The sequence below is a fragment of the Herpailurus yagouaroundi genome, unplaced genomic scaffold (assembly GCF_014898765.1).
Source record: "Herpailurus yagouaroundi ecotype Mexico unplaced genomic scaffold, PumYag 182, whole genome shotgun sequence".
NCBI classification, from domain to species: Eukaryota; Metazoa; Chordata; class Mammalia; order Carnivora; family Felidae; genus Herpailurus; species Herpailurus yagouaroundi.
The window spans coordinates 18,953,690-18,976,851 of record NW_024412413.1 but is presented as its reverse complement, the minus strand read 5'-3'; the positions used below and the strand labels follow the sequence as shown (position 1 = coordinate 18,976,851).

The following is a 23,162-nucleotide window of genomic DNA, read 5'->3' as shown; positions in this document are numbered from 1 at the left end:
CAAAAAAGGACAGGATGCAACTGACATTTCTTTGAGAACCTTTAGGAATAAAGACATCTCAGGGAAGACCAAGTCTCTTTCTTTTTAAGTAGATATTCCTTAATTCACTTCTGGGAAGAATAAATCATAAACATCAAAGTATGCACCAATTTTTATAATTTCAATAAGGGATACTGATACACTTACTTTCTTTTGGCATCACCTTTTTCCAAAGAATGGTCTGAGAAAAAAATAAAGGCTGCAGTTCAAGCTGTAATCATTTATTTTTTTATCCATTTGGGCAAACTGGAAAATAAGCGGGTGCTACGCTTTCTGCAGCAACATCATCTACTAAGAGACGTAAGAAGTCTATCCATATCTCAGGGAGGTACATCTTCTTGTCTTTTTTTCCATTAATGTTCTATTATTTAGAGATTGCTGTCATAAAACAAACAAAATGCAAGAAACATACAAAAGAAGTACTGTTGAAGAGCAACTCTGAACAACTATGAATTGTATTGTAAGAAGAGTTGTATATATACGCTGGAGGGTTAGATTCAGTCTTCTCTGCTATTGCTTATCTCTCTGAGCTCATTCTTTAAGCTTAATATATATGAGAAGGTAACCTGTATCTTGGAACTAGCAGAACTTAAGATTATAAATGAGAAAATTCACAGCACACAAACTGTTAGAGCCGTTACTAGCACATAACAAATCTACTACTGTTTATAGTTTTTGAAACTGCACAAGAAAGCTATTAGAGGGCAGGGATGTTGTGTGGGGGCAGGGAGGTGGGTACACACTCTACTGAAGAGAAGAAGCTTTGATCACTTTTTTTCTCTTCCCTTTGTGGAGTCCATATTTATAGCCTTTCCTATTTTGCCTCCTCTGTAATTTTTTGCAGTTGTTAGGTAAGCCATTCGTTGCTCTCTGACCATTTCAGCCCCACCGTGGATAACTGAGACATTTCACTGATGCCATTTTGCTTCCTTTATTAATTAACAAACATTTATTAAGCACTTTCATATGTCAGTTATTATCAAAGCAGTATAAATACAAACTACCTAGCCATAATCTAGTCTACAGGGCTAATACATATATTTTTAAAGTAAGGTCATAATTTAGATTAAGATGCAACATTTTCAACAGAATTTAAAAAGGAAAATTGAGATTTAGTTGCTTCCCAAGTTTTTCTTGAAAAATAGCTTATGTGTGAGAGACAATCTTCGCTACACTCCCTGTGATTCAATTCACTCAGAATTTTTTTAAAGATTATTAAGCACCTACTATGTATTATATGCTAAGGCTTTTAAAGGTGAAGATAGGCAAGGTTCACATTTTTATGAAGTTGACATTTTAGTGCTAGATTATTTGATATAGTTAAACTATATAACTTAGGAACCTATAATTGAAATTTAGATTCATCCTGTTACAAACTTCTTGAACACTAATAATAAAAATTTGTAATGTTCTTACATTTATCTCTCTTTTTTGGATACAACAGGATAGCTATCAGTAAAGCATTACTATTGTTTTTTTTTTTTTAAAAAAAGCTCATTTATTAATTATTGGGCAGATAATAATACTAACCCATGAAAACATGTTGAATCCATTGCTGTAGGTTGGGTTTTTACATCCAGATAAAAAGAGCTAAGTGCTGAGTAACACATTACTAAACACTTAAAGATCATCTTTCAGTATGTAATTTCTTCCTGCAAAATTGCAACCTAAACCTAAGATTTAACTTCAAACGCACAAAACTACTTTCAGTAAGACTAAAAATCACTATAAAATAAAATACCCAGTCTAAAGTACTATAAAACATTTTAGTTCCCAAATCAAGAGATTCTCGGATTTACATTTAGTGTAAAGAAACATTTACAAAAAAAGTCCCTTTGCAGAGTATTTGGGGCCTAAAGAAACAGAAAAAAAGAACACCGTCACTTTTAGAATCAGCGTTTGTCAGTGGGTTCTACAGAGCCATGAGAAACTAAATACAGACATGAAAACCCAACTCCAAAGCAATGAGATCTCAGACACAGACCAAATCGCTCTTCCCACCTGGTAGCATACTTGGGCTGGTATTATTACACACTATTGGTGGATCAGGGACATCTGTTTAAAGACACATGGTAGCATTTGAATTGTATTTCCAGGCTGGAAGAAACCTTGATTCCTCCGGTTAAACTCCTTCATTGTTCAAGTAAAACCGAGATCCAAAGTGAATTATACAAAGTGACATAATTGATAAGTGGCAGAACTGGCCACCAGAAGTCAGGTTTTCTCAAATTTAACGTACCTGATAGATTTGGCTGGGCATAAAAAAAATCAGCTGGGGTACTTAAAAATGCAGGTCTCAGTGGCCCCATACCCAGAGATTCTAGTTTGATAGAGCTGGGATGTGCCCAGGATTTATCATTGATGATGATACAGCTGGCCTGAGAATCACATGTGAAGAAATATTATGCAAGTTCTTTAACACTGAACTATTTCCAAAATAAAGTGTTAAAGTGGTTGAGAATTTCAAAGCATAGCTTTAAAGACACTGTTATTTTCCCCACCATTTCCTGGATCTTCATGTGTTTGTGCAAAATGCACAAGCAATAAGAAGTCAAAATCTGTTGACTATCCAGACATAACATCGATTATCACAATGCACTCCTGTAATGGGTTGGAAATCTTTGACTGATCATTTTTTCATGTCACAAGATTATCCAGTTAATGTATTTCCAGGGGAATGGAGAGGAGTATTTCAATCCAAGAATGAAGTTGAAACTGCAAAATTTTATAACCACTAGACTTTTTTTAAACATAACTAAAATTCTCATTTTTGTTGAGGATTTGCTAGTTAATAATGTATTCCCTTATTCTTTGAATGAATGTTTACTGAATATCTACCAGCCAGGCCTTCAGTCAACATCTGTCGCATCACACATGTCTGCAAAATATCTCCCAAAACAGACTTGACAATTAACTGGAAGATGAGATTCAAAGTTGTGGGAGTCAGGTGAGAACTTCTACTACTTTCCACAGTAGTATGTACGATTACAATAAAATATAAGATATTATGCTATGAACTTCAACCTTTATAAGTATTTTAATGGGTTCTTGAATTAAAGGAAATCTACATGGGTAAAACACAGCAATATTAGAATCATAGTTCACTGAAATAAAAAATTACTTGCGTAGGTTAAGATTTAGATTAAATCAACAAATTCAATTCTAATGACAGGCTTGTGTTTTACATCGAGTGACATATAGAAGCTTGAATAAATCAGGTCCTAAATTTTAATTAACTGATGAAATGTGACATACTATTGATTTTAACTGAATTGAGGGTATTGGATTACCATCTTTAAATCAAAGAGGACCCCAAAAGATTAGGCTTTTGGGTGTGTCTTAATACACTGTCATTTCAACTTATTTTGATTTATTTGTTTGTGCTCCATCTTGTTCCAAAAAAGGATTTAAGGCTATCAATTCAAATTAAGGTTTGCTTTTCAGACTTTTTCAGATGAAATGAAAGTAGCTGGATTTCCATCAACAGATTCTTAGTTGACAGGTTTTGTCCATGGCTTCACTTTATTTTCTGAAGGGCACTACAAAGGATTCCAACTTCACCTACAAATTAAAAAAAAAAAAGCCACTCATATCTTAAGAAAATACCCTTTAAATGTCTACAATGTACAACATGTTAGAGGATGCGTGGGATGTATGGATATTCTGGGCACCACCCCAACCTTCAAGGAGCTTACGGAATAGTTATGGTGATAGTAGTTGGGCAGTTATAGCATAGGGACTTACAAGTTTTAATGTAGTTAGCTTCACCTTTCCATAGAAAGAGTTAGTTTTCTTTCTTTTTCTTTTATAGGGACATCTATACATGCTTGCAAGGATCTAAGCCATGAAACCTAAAAATGTGGTTCACACAAACCTCCTGTGTCAACATCACCTAGGGCCTTATTACAAATACAAACTTCTCAGCCTTACCACAAATTTAGCAAATTTAGTTTGGGGTTATGACTCAGGACTGTTCATTTTTAACCATCTCTCCAATGATTCTGATGTACTCATTCTGAGGCATGAGAATGATTGGTTTGAGCAGATAACTCAGCCTAGATTGCTAGACCACTGGACTACGATGGAGTCCACTCCCATTCATGCCATGTTCTCACATGCCAAGAGGCCACAGGAACATAGACACTTCAGAGAAGTGGAAGGAATCTTGGAGATGGACAAGCTTGCTCTCCTAGATCCTGAGGAAACAAGTATAGAGAGGTGATGGAGTCTTCCATAGTCACATTGCTCTAAGGACCCTTCAATTCCTAAATCTGTTATTCTGTGATTTAAAAAATTCTCTTAAAAACAAAGTTACTCTTGCCTTTTAAAGGTAAAGAAGAGAGACAAAAAAAAGTTATGGGCTGACCCCTCTGTCTTACATCCCAGCCTGTGGAGCAGTTGGCTGGCCTTTTTGGTGAACAGATCTATTCCAGCTGAGTATCCAAAATGGAGTCTATGGGGCAGGGGTGGGGAATCAACCGTGAACTTTTTCAAAATGTCTGGTCACATGTGGCCATACCTAATGAAGAATGACTATAATGGCCAGGGACAGCTCTACTACTGGATGTGGCCTCAGGCAACATCAGTGGGGTATTAGAGGGATACTTCAAGCCTACCTGCATTTTTGGCCTTTGTTAGCGTTACATGAGGTAGGAGCCTCCACCTGGTCTAGAATTCCTCTGTTTAGGCTGCTCACCCCTTCAGTAGTTTCATCCATCCATTTGACAACTCTTGAGCACCTAATATACTTTTTTAGGACTAGGGCTAACCCCTAGGGATTTGACAGTGAACCCAACCTGGCCCTCTGCTCATGTCTTGTTGGGGAGTCAGACAAGTAAATAATTACAAAACAATATAGTGATACATGCTCTGAGAGAGGGATCTGTGTGGATGCCAAGACATAGGAAGGACACCCGGACGAGTCTTCCTACAAGCAGAGATGTCTATGAAAGACTTAAAAGATGAGCTAGAGTTGGGGACTTCTAAATGAGAGCGAGAATGAGAATATTTTAAACATAAAGAACTGCATGAGCAAAGGCCAGAAGCCAGGAGGAAGTGTGGGAACTAAAAGTTGGCCAATGTCCCTGGAGGGGAGCCTGAAGCACTGGAGAGGGAGTCCAGTGAAGAACAATGTAACACTGTGACATTTTTATGAGCAACTGTTACAATATCGTCATTGTCCTGGAAGGGTAGAAGGCCCACAGATGAGCTAGTAGATGGCTATTAAAATAGTGAGAATCTGTCTTGTAGGGGTTGAAAGCCCAGGCATAGAAATATGCATTGGACACTTAGAGGAAACAGAGTGGAGAGGCAAAGGAGGAAGAGGAACACGGCAGTGGCAAGCCAGGATGTTATGATGGGAGGAGGTAGGGTGGAATCTAGGAAAGTCAAAGAAGAAAAGACACTCAAGGCAACTGTGGCCTTTTTGCCAAGTTTTCCTCATTCAACAAACAAATAGCTTACCTGGAGATACGTTTCTCCCTAATTCAATATTTAATAAATTTCTTATTGTTCCTATGGTGAAGGTAAGAAAATCCAACTCTCTATTTCTAGTAAACGGAGTAGCCTCTTGAGGTGTAAGTTACTTACTGTTGATGGAGTCAGCCAAAATCTTAAGTTGCTGGGTATTGTCCAAGACCTCAATCCTTTGGGTGTATGGATCATAACGAACTGAGAAGGGCCGTGGGATTGTAGCAGCAAAATTCCTGAAACCGAATCCACAGAGCTCAGTGAAGGGCACCATTTGGGGACAAATCATTCTAAAAGATTTCTCAGTGGCATTTCTCTTACTAGAACCGGGGCTTTAGAAAGCAGACTGAGAAGGGAAATGGAGTTTTAGTGGGATCCTGTTGGGCAGCCTTTGTGTGCTGTGTATGTGCTGAGGTGTATATACAAACACACGTAGGCACATATTTATTTAGTTACCTACCTCCAAAAAGACAGAGGTAGCTTATGGTAAAAGCACAGAATACATTGAGGCCAAAATTCTTGCCATTAAATAAAATCAAAAGAGTAAGTAAATCTAGCCAAAGAATGCTATAGAATGAAATAAGCTCCGAGATGCTTGACAAACAATGCAGAAAGGGAAGCACCTCTCTCAAGAGTGGAAGAAAACACCATGCTATTAATGAAATTTAACATGGGTTCAGTGCCTCCCATGTACCAAGAACTATATGAAATCCCAATTGTTGTATACGCTTTACAACTATCATTCCTAATTTAGTCTTCATGAAAACCTTAGGAGGAAGGTACTATTACTATCCCTATTTTACCGATGAGAAAACTGAGGCTTGGGAAGTTTCAATGAATATCAAGGTCATACTGGCAATAAATCGTGCAGCTGAGAAGGGACCCAGGTAGTCTGACTTTGGCCTGTGCCCTTCACTGCTTTGCCTTCTTGATGCATTACTCCTGGGTCTGGGAAAGTACCAGGAGGGCCTTATGAAGAACTTCAAGCGATGTAATGAACAAGATACTCCAAAAATGGCCTATAGATTGCAACGGCATCACAAATGATACTTCTAAGTTGGCTGCTGGTAAGAGTCAAAGCTGCCATCCCAACAAGACAAACTCTAAGGGAAACTAGTGGGTTTTCCAAGTTCGGCAAGAGCGGTAGATTATAGTGGCTGGAAACCCAAGTTCCAGAGCCAGGCCGCCTGGACTCAAATCCTGCCTCTGCTAGTGACAGCCCTTGTGGGCTGCACCTTGGTGTCCTCATTCCTCGATAAAACTGGAACGAGAGCAGTGCTACCTCAGAGGGTCGTAGCCAACGCTGTTATAAAATAGAGTAAGTGCTACATGTGCGATAGCTGTTCTCTTTCATCAGCGACCGGGGACTCAAGAGGAACAAGTGGTTAAGTATGTCTCTCCACCTCTATTTCTCTGAAGAGAGCTTTCTCAGCCCTGCTGGTGACATGATGCATAGAGCGCATATCTGTGATGTGGCCTGCTCTGCACCTCGTCCCTCTTACATAGTTTACCTCATCTTTGCTCTGGGCAATCTGCCTCCACACCACTAGAAATGCTTCAGTGAGGCAGTCAGTCTTGGGGCCATCCCGCCTCTAGCCAGAGAACAGTGCCTGATACATAGTGAGTGAGAGAAAGAGAGACAGACAGACAGACAGAGAGAATGGGCACGTGACCACACTCGGCATTGTTTCTTTCTGCCTAGAGCTTGGCTCTTGACACTGAAAATGGTCAAAGTTGATTTCTCTTAGCTGGGATGCTCTGAGGACATCCCTTCCTTCTCTGAACCCTGTTCTTCAGCATTCCCTTTGACCCCGAGTCACCTCTCAACAGAATGGAGTTTTTGTGGGTGTCTCCTCTGGGCGGAGGGCACTGACAAAACGGGTGGGATTTCAAAGGCCTGAGAAACCCAGGTTCTGCCAAGCTCTTCCTGCTGGTCTGGAGCAGATCACTTCCTGGGTTAGAAAGTCACCACCAGGAGGGACCCATTTAAATGTGACCCTGGTTTGACAGAATGGTTATGAGTACTGGTTCTGAGCCCCACACCTGAATCCAAACCCTGGGTCAGTCCCTTACTAGCTGTATGACCCTGGGTGAGTTACTAACCACCTCTGTGCTTCTAACCCCCACCCTCAAACTTTGTAGTTTTATTTGAAGCTTGAATAAATTAATACATGAAAAGCACTTAGAACAGGGTTTGGTACATAATAGATATTAGACATCTAACCTGCTTATTATTATTATTATTATCATTATTATTACCCAAGTGGGGTAATGCACTAATCCACTGAAATCCATAACTCCCAAAAGGTCCCAAAAATGGCAGAGTATAGCCTTTAGGGGCTAAGGGAAGGCTAGGCTCCCAGGGAGGGGTGGAGATTTAAGAAATAACTAGAAAGGAGTAACTGAAAAAACCTGAAGGCCCTGGAGAGATAGGAGGAAGGGAGTCATCTTAGGCCAAACCATGCGGACCCGGGAGCCAACGTTTTACCATCTGTCATCTAAGTTCAACGCAGTGGAAGCTGCACACTCAGCTTCATAGGGTCCCAGAAACTTCTGTATCTATGTCTATCACCCCTCACTCATCAGATATAAAACAAGAGGTGGTAACAAACACTGAGTATCAGGATAGCCATGTCCAGGGAGGCCTCTGCCCAGCCTGTCTCCTGCTGGGAGGAGAGACACTCAAGCAGATTATAAACAGGGCGGTCAGCTCAGAAGGCTGAGCCTGAGTCTTGCTACCTTTCTGTCACCGTCAGCCTCTTGCTGAATTGCCTCTGAGACAGATGCATTTGCCTATTACTTATTGCATGTTCACTATGTATCAGGCACTGTTCTAGAGCCGGGGGAAAGATCAGGAAAACAGAAAGGACAAAAATTCCTATGGAAATGGAGCTTAAATCATTTGGTGTATTAAACATTAGCAAGTGGTAAGCAGAAAAACAAACTGCAGAAAGGGGTAATGATGTGAGGTGGGGCTGGGAAGGGATTTAAAAAAAATTTTTTTAATGTTTATTTATTTTTGAGAGAGAGAGAGAGAGAGAGAGAGAGAGCACAAGCAGGGGAGGGGCAGAGAGAGAAGGAGACACAGAATCTGAAGCAGGTTCCAGGCTCTGAGATGTCAGCACAGAGCCCGAAGTGGGGCTCCAACCCACGAACCATGAGACCATGATCTGAGCCAGAGTCAGTTGGTTAACCAACTAAGCCACCCTGGTGCCCCCAGAGGCTTTCTTTAAAAAAATTTTTTTTTAATGTTTTTATTTCTTTTTGAGACAGAGAGAGACAGAGCATGAGCAGAGGAGGGGCAGAGAGAGAGGGAGACACAGAATCTGAAGCAGGCTCCAGGCTCTGAGCTGTCAGCACAGAGCCCAAGACGCAGACCTTGAACCCACGGACAGTGAGATCATGACCTGAGCTAAAGTTGGATGCTTAACTGACTGAACCACCCAGCCCCTCCCCCGCCCAGAGGCTTTCTTAATAAGTCACTTGGTCCAAGAATTGCCCATAAAGGTCTTAGGTAAGAGCCACATAGGGGTCTCCCTCCTGAAGGAAATCTGATGTCACATAAACCAAGGCTTCTAGCCATGCCAATGTGTACCAAAAAAGACTTTTGATTTTGCAAATATGGCAAAGGAATCTGCTTGGGAAGCAGACATACCTGTCCCTCTCTCCTTTCCCATTTCTATGAAGGAAGGACATTGAAAAGAAAACAACAGAGTCCAGTTTAAAAAAAAATTTTTTTTAACTTTATTCATTTTGAGAGAGACAGAGAAAGAGAGCAGGGGAGGGGCAGAAAGAGAGGGAGACACAGAATCTGAAGCAGGCTCCAGACTCCGAGCTGTCAGCACAGAGCCCAACGCAGGGCTTGAACTCACAAACCGTGAGATCAAGACCTGAGTTCAAATCAGAGGTTTAACCATCTGAGCTACCCAGGTGCCCCTGTGTGGGAATTTTAAATAAGTTTGTTATGGGGTGCCTGGGTGGCTCAATCAGTTGAATGTCTGACTCTTGATTTTGGCTCAGATCCCACAACTCTGGGATCAAGCCTGCTTAAGATTTTCTCTCTCTCTCTCTCTCTCTCTCTCTCTCTGTCTCTCTCTGCAGCTCTCCTCCACTTGCACACCTTCTCTCTCAAGCAAACAAACAAGCAAACAAAGTAAATTGGTTAGAGAAAGACACACAGAGAAGGTGAAAAGATCAAAAGGTCAAAGGTCAAAAAGGTCAAAAAGACTTGAAGGAGTTGAGCAAGTGAATGATGCAGGTGTTGGGAGAATAAAGTGAACAAGGGATTCCCCCAGGTTAGAAGATTTCTGGAATGATTTGTTGGGGGCCTTCTGTGGCTACTATGTACACAGAAGAGTTCAGTACCTGGACTTGGTGGCTACATTCAAGCAAGGATCCAGTGGCAGAGTTTCTGCAGGGGTCAGCATATCCAGACAATTAGCTGTGAAATGGGGTCCCACTAAGGAACCTCTCCAAAATGGAGAGTGAAAGGGACAAAGGTGGGGAGACTCCGTCTGCTGCACACTGGTGTTGTAAGCATTGGAATCCACTCTTCTGGCCAACCACCCACAGATCAGCGGCACCAGACAAATCAGGAGGCCCCAAGAGCCTCTGACCCACCTTAGTCACCACCTCACCTCACTTTCTCCTTGGCATCATTAAAACTCTCAGCCACGTAATAGAGGGGCTGGAACTCCGTGACAGTGTACTCCTGGACGGCTGTCTTCTCCAGCTCCAGGGGGAGGAGCTTCGGCTCGCCCGACAAGCAGTACTGCGGGCCCCGAGTGGAAAATTTTCACAGTTAAATCAGGGTCAGGCTGTCTGTATACCTTCTGTCATCTCGCCCTGATTCCTTCCACACCCCAGCCCAAATGCAGTGAACTGAGTTATTTTGCATAAAGAAGATCCTACCCTTCAAAGCCCATCTAAAATCTGTAGTCAAGGTAGAAAGGAGGAATTCACACTAGCCATTTTCATGTGAGATGATCAATAGAGGATATGAGAGCCAACCACATTTTTTGGCATGTATTTCCATACATCTGTGTGCACAATTCAGCCTTGGGATCGGGAGGCCCCTCTGTCCTGGAGACCCGTGTACTTGCAGTTCAAGTTTACATCTAATACCCTAAGTCATGAACAAATCATAGCTGCTAAGGTACCAATCACTTGAGGATACAAGAGGAGTGCCTTAATCACGTGCCCTGAAGAAATCATGTATCCACAGGAGAACTGCAGAGAAGTGTTTGACAGCCATCCAGGTCAATACATAGCTGGAGAGCCTGAAATACTATGGACCACTTCTCATCAGAGCTCCAGCCTGTCTGGTATCAGACACAGTGTAGATACTATAAAGGTATATACTGCCTTCTCTACTATATGCATTTATTTATTCCAAAATGTTTATTGGATGACTTCTGTGTGGATGGCAGTGTACAAGATGGATAAAGATCCTGGACCTCCTGGGGTTTACATACCAATGTAAACACAGGTGTTAAGGTACCAATCACTTGAGGATTAACCCCTGGGTTGAATCTCAGAATGGATATAAGTGGAGTCTTACCTGTAATTCACCAAAGGATGACAGGAGCCCAGCACCATACGCCTTTATGGAGTCTCCTTGTTTGCAGAGGCCAAACTCCACAGTAAACCAATAAATCTGGAATGGAAAGTCAAGTTGACAGCACACCCCAAGGAGGGGAAAAGCAGCAAATGCCCCAGGGCTAAAGACAGGACTTCCCAGGTGGGAGTTTGTGCAGGTCTCTTCTCTGAATCTTCTCTGGGGTCGCTTCTCTGTGTCCTATGTCCCACCCTATCCAGTCACTGGCTGAATCAAGAGTTGGCTGAATGCAAGATGTGTTGGGAAGCAGTGAGGGAGTACTGAGGAAGCCCAAAGAAGATACCCCCAACAGTAAGTTTATTGGACAGGAACTCTTCAACCCCTTTCGCTTTCTTCTCTGTGGCATGACTACAGTGAGATGTTCCCTTTAGTTGGTCAGACTTGCCAACAATCCCATCAGCCATGGGAGGTAGGAGATCAGTAGTGATAAAATCATTGAGGGGGTACCCCATCATTGTGCTAAAACTTGGGGGGTCGGTTTCTGATGTACTGCCAACCACTGCACCTATCCTCTCCAAATAGCCAAGCCCAACATGTCCTAGATGCCTGGCCTGGGAAAGATGGTCCTGGAATTCTGGGATAACCCTACTGACCAGGGCCAAGAGGAACCCAGGTCCCAGTTAGCTGCTGGAGACAGTCATGGTCTTAGAGAATTAAGGATGGGTTACTAGTTAAGTCGGTTTATTACCCTAGAGAATAAACTACTAAACTGATACAGCTTAATGATAAATTTGCATTCATTCGTGTTCTAATATCCTTACAAAGCTTTCTTTTTCATCTTCCAGGCTGAGAAAATTATAAGAAATGTGACTCAGAGGCTGGGGAGGGATGCACTCAAGTTGGAAAGAAGTCTGTAGGAAGAAAACCCCCTGCTGTACAGAGTCATGGATTCCATGCTTCAATGGATGAGTGCTATCACATTCACTGGGGAGGGAGAAGTGCTTGACAAGAAGAGAAAGCCCACCCCCACTTCCACCTCCTATCTAATAAAGGAAAGATCCTCACACTGGCTCCAGTGCAAAGGTAGAGAGTAAATATTTCCTCTTCAAAGCCATGAATCCAAGCTATTTCCCCCCACACACACTTTATGCCCAAAAGTTCTCAAATGCTGTCATTACAGCCTATTTGTGTTTAAGATTCTTTGTTTAAAATCACATGTAAATATTTGCATGCTGCTGATTTCAAAATCAAACCATTAAGGAAAAATCAAAATGTGAAATTTCATTTGTGTTCATGTAAGTCAGCACATTCTGATATTTCCCCCAATTGGCATGGCTTTCAGGGGAGGATCAAAGCTTTGAAGATCTGAGGGCTATAGTCTAAAGCACTCCCACTACCTGCCAGGGAGAGAGGGGACTTACCGTGGCCAGTTTCTCAATGTACTCATCAGGCGCACCCAGAGAGGCAAGGCCAATTTCCTGTAATTATAGATAAACAGAGTCACTGGCATGGCTGGGGTCTGCCTATCTTCAACCTTCACCCTCAGCTCCAACCTCGTACTTGACCACGGGAAGGTGACGGCTGACAACATGCCTTCACAACGGCTCAGATAGACCCTGATTATTCTTTCAAGTCTTCCCTAGCCACACATCATACAATCACAGATCTCAAGAGAAGGGAAACCTTACTTCATTACTTGGTCCTTTGTACTTACTTTACAAATAAGAAAACTGAGGCACAGAGAAGGGAGGTGATCTACTCAAATTCACACAGTAAGTTGTGTATGAAGCTTCATTCCTTGATTCCAGCTCAGTGATTATCCCCCCATAGCTCAAGTGGAACATGCATGGAATACAAGAGGAGTGTCTTAATCATGTACCCTGAAGATACCACAGGAGAACTGCAGAGAAGTGCTTGACAGCCACCCAGGTCAATACATAGCTGGAGAGTCTGAAATACTATGGACCACTTCTCATCAGAGCTCCAGCCTGTCTCGTATCAGACAGTGTAGATACTATAAAGGTATATGCTGCCTTCTCTACTATATGCATTTATTTATTCCAAAATGTTTATTGGATGACTTCTGTGTGGATGGCAGTGTACAAGATCAATAAAAATCCTGGACCTCCTGGTGTTTACATTGAAGTGGAAAGTAAGTCCTCCTTTCAGATCCAAAAAGAATGTGCTCAGGGAACTTTCAAAATGACACCCTGCCTTGGGACTATCCAGGCATAGGTTGGAGCATGTGACACTGATGGCCCAGTAGCACCCATCTATCGACTCAAGTAATTGTTCACTCCTCTGGGAATGGCATATGGAGGATTGTCACTTAGCCTCTGACTGGGCAGAATAGCTTCTGGTAGTGAGAATAAAAAGTTCCTATGCTCTAAGGAAGAAACTGATTTTTCTTTGGCCATAAGAACAAAACCCAGTTTTAAAGCTGTCCAAAGCAATCAATGACAACTTGACAGCAGGAACGATTTTTCTGAAGGTCAGCTGGTCAACAATAGCCTCAATCCAATGGTGACACTTGTGAGTTAAAGTTTAGCTAATCCTCAAACACTTCCACTTAAAAAAGTCCAACAATCTCTGAACACCACAGCTCCCAAAACCCCACATAAAAGCAATAGTTTTCTTTGTTTAGACAGATTGTGTCTTACAAGTGCAGTTCTCCCTTACCTAGCAGGCAGTTAATTCAGCTTTTTTGTTTGTTTGTTTGTTTGTTTGTTTCAGGTATTAAGTGATCGCCTCTTCAATCCACAATAGAAATATTTATTTCTTCCAGCTGAGGGAAAACTTATGAAATTTACACACAATCCCAATACACACAAACCCATAATTCACATTTGCTGCAGTATGTGATCTCAAGTTGATCTTTATTCCAGTTGATCTTTATTCTTCCCTGTGAGGAAGAAGATTGGCAGGCAAAGCTTTGTATTGGTTCACATTTGTGGAGACTGAGGCACACAGGTCACATGGCTGGTTAGAGTCAGGGTGGGACATGTGGGTGCATCACTCAATTCTCCCCAACCACAGTTTATCCTCTCAGTGCCCTGAAGCTATTACTAGGATCCTGTCACTCATCTAGAAAGCTCACTACAGTGATAGATGAATCAAAGCCTAGACTACAGCTTTGATTATAATGGCAAGACATTTGGCACTTTATTTATTTATTCAGTTATTTAGTTAGTTAGTTAGTTAGTTAGTTAGTTAGTTAGTTTTGCCAACTATGAGTTGGGCTACTAGCATTAGATTCTTAGCAAATATTATCTTATCTAATTAAAGCACATACAAAAATGGCTGTCTGGAAGCGACAAGTCCCTAGAGGAGGGGAAAGGTACCAGGAGAACTTGGAAGAAGGTAAGGTTACTTCTCTGTGAGGATCAGGCAAGATTTCATGGACAAAAAGACCCTTAAACTAAACCTGGTAGGATGAATGAGATTAGCAAATTCAACAGCACATATATAATTCCAAGGATGAGGGATTTATCAACCCCATGCTGGGGTCCCTGAAAGGGTATTTAGCCATCTCCATGAGACCATATGCCCATCTCTAGTGGGATCACAGAACTGTGTCTGCTTTCCACCCTTGCAGAGGACACAAGGACCCCTCCATATGTTCAATTCATTGAGCAATCCCAGATCTCATTCTATAATTGAAAGGCCAAAAAGATTCACTCCTCACCTGGGAAAACTGGGCAAAGCTGCGATCTGAAAACAAGGGCACATGTCCCAGCAGCTCATGGCAGATGTCACTGAAAGACACAAAGGACAGAGCTTGGAAGTGAGGAAGGTTATAAGTCAAGCCAGATGCATTTTTTCTACATGAGAAACAGGCAGGTAGAAAGGAGGTAAGCCATTCAGGTTTATGACCTCACTCCCAAGCATTAGTGGCATGCAAAGCTTGGGATCAAATGAGGCAAGATACAAGAGAAAAGGAAGAAGGGAAAAGAAAAGTAAGGAGCAAATCAGGGAACAAACGCCAGAGGGCCTTAGATATATCCTCAGTGGGGTGCAGAACGGAAGAGCCAATATTCCCATGGACCTCCTCCCATACACCTGAGTGAGCTGTAGGTCACAAACACTTCCCATCCCAAGTCTTCATCTTGGTAGTGACATCATGGGCAAATGCAATGTGTTCAGTTATTCCCCATGAGAAATAAAAGTTAAATTTAAAAAATAGTGCTGTTCTTTGCTTATTTATTCAAGAGAGGGGCAAAAGTCATTCAGAGGAGAAAATTTACATTTATTTAACACTTAATGTGCCAGGCCCATTAGAAATAGGTCTTTTCTGATTTGTAGTTATAAACTTTGTGGACAGGCAAAAAATATTTTGGGTGTCCTATTAAAAAAAATTTTTTTTTACTTCATTTTTGAGAGAGACAGAGACAGAGCATGAGCATGAGCAGGGGAGGGGCAAAGAGAAAAGGAGACACAGAATCCAAAGCAGGCTCCAGGCTCCGAGCTGTCAGCACAGAGCCCAACACGGGGCTCGAACCCACCAACTGTGAGATCATGCCCTGAGCCAAAGTCAGACACTAAACTGACTGAGCCACCCAGGTGCCCCAGGTGTCCTACTTTTTGTATAAATTGCATACGTTCTATTTTATTTGATTAATAAGATGGCTAACTGTCAAAGGTCATTCTCTACCTCCATACAAACACATCTAGACATAGAAAGATCAGAATCATCCAGATGTGTATTCAGGAGGTGCTGAGATCACCTGGCCACCACTTGACCCTGTTCACATTTGGAGCTTCATAGCTCTGATTCCTACAATCCCTTTGGAGGTTGACTGTGACCTCTTATTCCCACAGCCAGAGAAGATCTGAATATGTGATTCATAAGATGCCCAAATATCCAATCAGTAAGGTCTATCTGGACAGAGAAAATCCCCAGAAGAGATGAATCTCTCTCTTTGTACTACCATCAAACAATCCAGAAAACTAGTCCTGTGGATCAGCCCACGATGAACCCAAACCTCAGTCCTGGAGCAGGGATCAATGGCACTCACGGTGGCTGGATACTGGTAGCAGGAGGAGAATACTCACGGTTCAGGCGTGTACATGGGCTTGGACCCATGTCTGATGTATTGAGTGCAGTGGAAGACTCGGAAGGCCAGGCCACCCAAGAAATCCCGAGAGGAAAGCAGGCCAGCCACAGGTCGGAGGCGGAATCCAGTGCAAGCTGGGAAGCAAAAGAGAAAGAAAACTCAATGCCCATCACGGCAGAGGCAGAGGAGCCTGAAAAGCTTTAGGCAAGGGAGCAGTAGACCCAACTGTCTAGGAGAATAGATGCCGATGCCAAGTAGACTTGGCTTCACAGCTCTGTCCCTACGCTTTGTAGCTGGGCGATTTGCATCAAGTAACTTCATTTCTCTGAGCCTCATTCCCTCATCTGCAAAATGTAGATAGATGTTTACTAGCTTTATTCCAAGAATCAAACGAGCTAGTAAATATAAAGTCCTTAGCACATTGGAGACATTTAATAAATTTAGCTTTCATTCTTGTTTATTAGGATGAAACACTTATTCCCTATTTCTCATGTCTCTAGAGTTGAAAGGGACTTTTCACTCCACTTCCAGAAGGGAAAAGGATGAAAGGAATACTTCCAGCTTCTTTACTGCCCTTCACACATACACCCCCCAAAGAGCAAGGACTTGTCTGATTGGAGCATTTGGGAAGAGAAAACGAATGTTCTCCGTGTGACCTCTTTGGTCCTTTCTCACCTGTCTGCTCACAGAGGTGCACATTCTGGTCTGCTCTTGGCCATGCAATGGAATATACACTTGACCATGAATTGGCAGATAAGTTTACATAATTCAGAGGTGAAATATTAGGAAGTTCATTTTGTTTGTACATCCACACCGCGTTCTCTAAGTAGCTTTTATCAGTAATAAAGTTGACATTTTGACCCTCTCTCTGGTTCCAATTATCTGTCTCCCAATTTGTTTCAAACTTGGAAGGAGAATAATAATCAGTGATGATGGTGATGATGATGATGATGACGACGACGATGATGATGGTAATGATAGCTAGCACCATATACTACCTGCCATACTTTTCTAAGCACTTTTTATCTACTAACTAATCCTCCTAATAACCCTACGAGGTAGATACTTGTATTATTCCCACTTTACAGATTGGAAAGCTGAGACACAGAGAAGTTTAATTTCTTGTCCAAGGTTACATCTACAGTCAGTCTGGCTCCAAAGTCTGTTCTCTGAATGACTTCTCTGTAACTCCCCAGCTGCTAGTGTCACCACTTTATTATCTCACTATTGGTCATGGCAAAATGGGTATTTAGCCAGAGCATGCCTTGAGGACCTGCTGTCCATCTGCCTATGTTCCTTGGACCTGCAGGCTGAAAGTCACTCTGCTTGGCCTCTCATTTCCCTCTTCAACTGGCAAGTAGAGACCCTCTAGATAGAAGGGACCCAAAGCTCATCTAGCTCATCCCCAGTCTATCCCAGCTGCCATTTCCTTCGCTGCCACATAATTTCCCTGGCTCCTTGCCCCAGAGCCAGCCATACCATTTCCACACAGCTCAGAGCCATAGAAACTTCTTCATTTCTGTAAACCTGTGGTCTGTCCTCCTACTTTCTTTCATTCTACCTGCCACATACTAGGTGTTTAGTATGCGTTAGCTGGTGGGTCTTATCTTGGTTTTGCCAAATTAATGTCTCCAGGCAGAAAGGAAAATACTTACCTCACTTGGAAATGATGTGCAGAGGCCAGGCATCCCAATAATGTTTTTCCCCCCAAGAGTTACTCAGATTCCAATTCAGCCCAAATTCACTGAGCACCCCCTGTATATGTAGCACCATGCTGGGTGTTTTCACTTACTACGTCTTTTTTCATTCCCACAATTTCCCTACGAGACGGTCTCTATTTGACAGGTGAGCAAACTGAGGCAGGTTCACCCAACTAGATGGGGTCAAAGCAAGATTCCTACTGGTCAGAGGCAGGGACTTAGAGCTCAGGGCTCTTGGTACTGCCACAAATAACACATTTCGTACACAAAGCACACTGCAGCCATCTATAACCCAGTGGGAACTGCGAGGAGAACCCTGCCTGGGCACCTGGGACTTTGAGAATGGGAAAAAAAATGCTTTTCAGGGACAGGGATACCACAAAACCCACACACGATGCCTTGTCTTGGATGAGAGTGGATTAACAGTGGAAGCTGGTGGTGAGGCAGAGCCCAGCAGTGAGATTTGTTTTTCCGACCATCAACCTGCCTGCATCACCACACATACCCTGGTACTAGCCGTGATTTACTTTCTTCCCTTTCCCTTCCCTCCTGCTCCCCCCACTTTTGTCCCTGAAGTAGACTTACTCTGCAGAAATTGAGAAACCTCTTCCAGCTGGGGAATGTTATCTTCGCGGAAGCCACAGTACTTTTCCAGAAGCGGGAAGATGTGATTGTGCTCATAGCAAGCATGAGTTTTATACAGGGACTTCAGGGTCCTGAACACCGTCCCCCAGGTTTTCTTTTCTTCCTCTGTGTATTCCACTCGAGGGATGGGCTGCCCACTGGAATATAGGCATGAAAGATTTGTCTCCAGAAAGGCAGGTGTAAAGCAGAGGAAGAAGGAGCATTAACAGAGGGAGGGAGGTCCAGAATCTGTGAACCGTCACAGACTACAGGGGGTTTCATAAGTTATTCCAAAGAAGAAAGTTCCACTTCTTGATATAGGAAACATTCATGCAATTTGGCTAAGCCGCGATACAAGCTCTCAACTCACCAACCGCACCAGAGATTTCTTCTCGCTTTGGAAAATCACTTGGCCTTTCTGCTCTTCTCTCTCTCCAATTGTTTACCCGGAGTGGAAATTCACTTAACTGCAAGGGCCCAGCGGGTAACGTAAAGGGGCAAAGTAGTGGGTATGGACAGTGGAGGGTGGCAGCCAAGACAACTGAAAGACACATCCTCTTTCTAAACAAAGGCATCCAAGTTCAAGTAAAGCAATATCGTGTTTTGCATTATGTCAACTAACGCAATTATATCTGCGGTCTAAAGTGGATTTAATATATGGACTGTGAGCCTGAGACCCTTGTTTAGTGGGCATGCACTTGCTACATTTGATATTTCTTTTTTTTTTAATTTTTTTAATGTTTTATTTATTTTTGAGAGAGACAGGCAGAGCATGAGTGGGGGAGGGGCAGACAGACAGACAGACAGACAGAATCTGAAACAAGCTCCAGGCTCTGAGCTGTCAGCACAGAGTCCGACATGAGGCTCGAACTCATGAACCGTGAGATTATGAGCTGAGCCGAAGTTGGACGCTTAACAGACTGAGCCACTCAGGTGCCCCTAGATTTGATATTTCTGACCTTAGGTATTTAAACCCATGCCAGGTATAAGAACTGCTTTTGTAGCATCTTCTGTTATGACATAACAGAGCTACAGGGAGCTGGTTAAAATACATATGTTGGACCCTGTCCCATAGATCCTGAATCTATGGGGGAGGAGAAAGCCCAGGCATCCGGACTGCAATAAGCTTCCAGGGGATACACTATAGTTTGAGAGTCAGTAGTTCAAAAGGTCCTTTTGAAAAACATCTAAGAATGAGCTGTGTTCTCAAGAGTAAAAACAAATGAAAATCAAACAGAGCCTGACTTTTAAAAATCCAGCGACTGTTCTTTGCACTACAGACCTGTTTCCTAACAGGGTACACAGTGTCTAGGACGAGGCAGAACTTTTTGCTTAAGAATCTGGATCATTCTCAGGCTGGATCATCCTCAGGCTCCAAACTAGGTTTCTCCTGCCCTTTCGAAGCTGTAGCTCATCCAAGGCCATTAAAGCAAAGTCAGTGTTATGTTCCACAGAAAGGTGGGCAGAGATTAGGGCAGATTTTTGCTGATGCATTGGAAGCAACACAAACTCAGAAGACCCTATAATGGCCAGCAGGGTTTGTGAAAAGAAAACATCAGGCAAGCCCCTGCCTGAGGATGCACCATCATTTCCGGGCTAAGTGCTGATGGAGGGAAAAAGCAGGCTTCGAACATGGACAGAGAAGGGTTCACTACTTGGCTCTACAAGTTCCTAGCTGAATAACTGCTCTGGCAATTTAGTAAACCTCTCTAAATCTAATCTGTGCCGCTGGTACATGGGCTGATAAGTAACTATTTGGGAGGTATAGAGGAGAATTAGGTGAAACATTATGTACAAAGTACCAAATATTGGTGCTGACAAATAATAATACCACTGGATAATGGATAATTATCATAACTGAGTCTTATTTAAAAAGAAAGGTGATTTGCTATTTGGTAATACAATTTTAAGAGATAGTAACAGGGGCGCCTGGGTGGCTCGGTCGGTCAAGCGTCAGACTTCGGCTCAGGTCATGATCTCATGGTCCATGAGTTCGAGCCCCGCATCGGGCTCTCTGCTGACAGCTCAGAGCCTGGAACCTGTTTCAGATTCTGTGTCTCCCTCTCTCTCTGCCCCTCCCCCGTTCATGCTCTGTCTCTCTCTGTCTCAAAAATAAATAAACGCTAAAAAAAAAAAATTAAAAAAAAAAAAGAGATAGTAACATCCTGGGTACCATCATGTCCCTTTGGTTAATAGTTACCTTTCCAGGTGTGCCATGTCCCTTCCCCATTCTTCCAGTAAAGCAGCCTCCTCCCCTCCCAGCCTCAGGTTCAGGTGGGAGGAGACTCCGCCACTCTTACCTGGGCATATGACCAGGCCTGGCTATTTATTTATTTTTTTTTTTTATTTTTTTTTTTTTTTACCATTAATACTTTATTTTTTTTTATTTATATATGAAATTTATTGTCAAATTGGTTTCCACACAACACCCAGTGCTCATCCCAAAAGGTGCCCTCCTCAATACCCATCACCCACCCTCTCCTCCCTCCCACCCCCTATCAACCCTTAGTTTGTTCTCTGTTCTCAACATTCTCTTATGCTTTGGCTCTCTCCCACTCTAACCTCTTTTTTTTTTTTTTTCCTTCCCCTCCCCCATGGGTTCCTGTTAAGTTTCTCAGGATCCACATAAGAGTGAAAACATATGGTATCTGTCTTTCTCTGTATGGCTTATTTCACTTAGCATCACACTCTCCAGTTCCATCCACGTTGCTACAAAAGGCCATATTTCATTTTTTCTCATTGCCACGTAGTATTCCATTGTGTATATAAACCACAATTTCTTTATCCATTCATCAGTTGATGGACATTTAGGCTCTTTCCATAATTTGGCTATTGTTGAGAGTGCTGCTATGAACATTGGGGTACAAGTGCCCCTATGCATCAGTACTCCTTTGTCCCTTGGATAAATTCCTAGCAGTGCTATTGCTGGGTCATAGGGTAGGTCTATTTTTAATTTTCTGAGGAACCTCCACACTGCTTTCCAGAGCGGCTGCACCAATTTGCATTCCCACCAACAGTGCGAGAGGGTTCCCGTTTCTCCACATCCTCTCCAGCATCTATAGTCTCCTGATTTGTTCATTTTGGCCACTCTGACTGGCGTGAGGTGTATCCATTCATCAGTTGATGGACATTTAGGCTCTTTCCATAATTTGGCTATTGTTGAGAGTGCTGCTATGAACATTGGGGTACAAGTGCCCCTATGCATCAGTACTCCTTTGTCCCTTGGATAAATTCCTAGCAGTGCTATTGCTGGGTCATAGGGTAGGTCTATTTTTAATTTTCTGAGGAACCTCCACACTGCTTTCCAGAGCGGCTGCACCAATTTGCATTCCCACCAACAGTGCGAGAGGGTTCCTGTTTCTCCACATCCTCTCCAGCATCTATAGTCTCCTGATTTGTTCATTTTGGCCACTCTGACTGGCGTGAGGTGATACCTGAGTGTGGTTTTGATTTGTATTTCCCTGATAAGGAGCGACGCTGAACATCTTTTCATGTGCCTGTTGGCCATCCGGATGTCTTCTTTAGAGAAGTGTCTATTCATGTTTTCTGCCCATTTCTTCACTGGGTTATTTGCTTTTCGGGTGTGGAGTTTGGTGAGCTCTTTATAGATTTTGGAGACTAGCCCTTTGTCCGATATGTCATTTGCAAATATCTTTTCCCATTCCGTTGGTTGCCTTTTAGTTTTGTTGGTTGTTTCCTTTGCTGTGCAGAAGCTTTTTATCTTCATAAGGTCCCAGTAATTCACTTTTGCTTTTAATTCCCTTGCCTTTGGGGATGTGTCGAGTAAGAGATTGCTACGGCTGAGGTCAGAGAGGTCTTTTCCTGCTTTCTCCTCTAAGGTTTTGATGGTTTCCTGTCTCACATTCAGGCCCTTTATCCATTTTGAGTTTTTTTTGTGAATGGTGTGAGAAAGTGGTCTAGTTTCAACCTTCTGCATGTTGCTGTCCAGTTCTCCCAGCACCATTTGTTAAAGAGACTGTCTTTTTTCCATTGGATGTTCTTTCCTGCTTTGTCAAAGATGAGTTGGCCATACGTTTGTGGGTCTAGTTCTGGGGTTTCTATTCTATTCCATTGGTCTATGTGTCTGTTTTTGTGCCAATACCATGCTGTCTTGATGATGACAGCTTTGTAGTAGAGGCTAAAGTCTGGGATTGTGATGCCTCCTGCTTTGGTCTTCTTCTTCAAAAGTACTTTGGCTATTCGGGGCCTTTTGTGGTTCCATAGGAATTTTAGGATTGCTTGTTCTAGTTTCGAGAAGAATGCTGGTGCAATTTTGATTGGGATTGCATTGAATGTGTAGATAGCTTTGGGTAGTATTGACATTTTGACAATATTTATTCTTCCAATCCATGAGCAGGGAATGTCTTTCCATTTCTTTAAATCTTCTTCAATTACCTTCATAAGCTTTCTATAGTTTTCAGCATACAGATCCTTTACATCTTTGGTTAGATTTATTCCTAGGTATTTTATGCTTCTTGGTGCAATTGTGAATGGGATCAGTTTCCTTATTTGTCTTTCTGTTACTTCATTGTTAGTGTATAAGAATGCAACTGATTTCTGTACATTGATTTTGTATCCTGCAACTTTGCTGAATTCATGTATCAGTTCTAGCAGACTTTTGGTGGAGTCTGTCGGATTTTCCATGTATAATATCAGGTCATCTGCAAAAAGCGAAAGCTTGACTTCATCTTTGCCAATTTTGATGCCTTTGATTTCCTT

General features: G+C 42.4%; 1 protein-coding gene across 2 annotated transcripts in view; it reads right to left on the bottom strand.

Moving 5' to 3' along the window:
- Nucleotides 1-244: 244 nt before the first annotated feature.
- The window catches only part of PAH (phenylalanine hydroxylase), a 113,909-nt gene continuing 90,991 nt past the window's right edge, over nucleotides 245-23,162 (bottom strand). For both annotated transcript variants that reach the window (XM_040491057.1, XM_040491058.1), the window contains 8 exons: nucleotides 18,405-18,601; nucleotides 16,118-16,253; nucleotides 14,751-14,820; nucleotides 12,487-12,543; nucleotides 11,069-11,164; nucleotides 10,146-10,279; nucleotides 5,629-5,744; nucleotides 245-3,600 (listed from right to left, as the gene is read on the bottom strand). In XM_040491057.1, coding sequence (XP_040346991.1) covers nucleotides 3,557-3,600; nucleotides 5,629-5,744; nucleotides 10,146-10,279; nucleotides 11,069-11,164; nucleotides 12,487-12,543; nucleotides 14,751-14,820; nucleotides 16,118-16,253; nucleotides 18,405-18,601 — 850 coding nt within the window. In that variant the 3' untranslated portion in view covers nucleotides 245-3,556. The remainder of the gene's footprint in view (nucleotides 3,601-5,628; nucleotides 5,745-10,145; nucleotides 10,280-11,068; nucleotides 11,165-12,486; nucleotides 12,544-14,750; nucleotides 14,821-16,117; nucleotides 16,254-18,404; nucleotides 18,602-23,162) is intronic.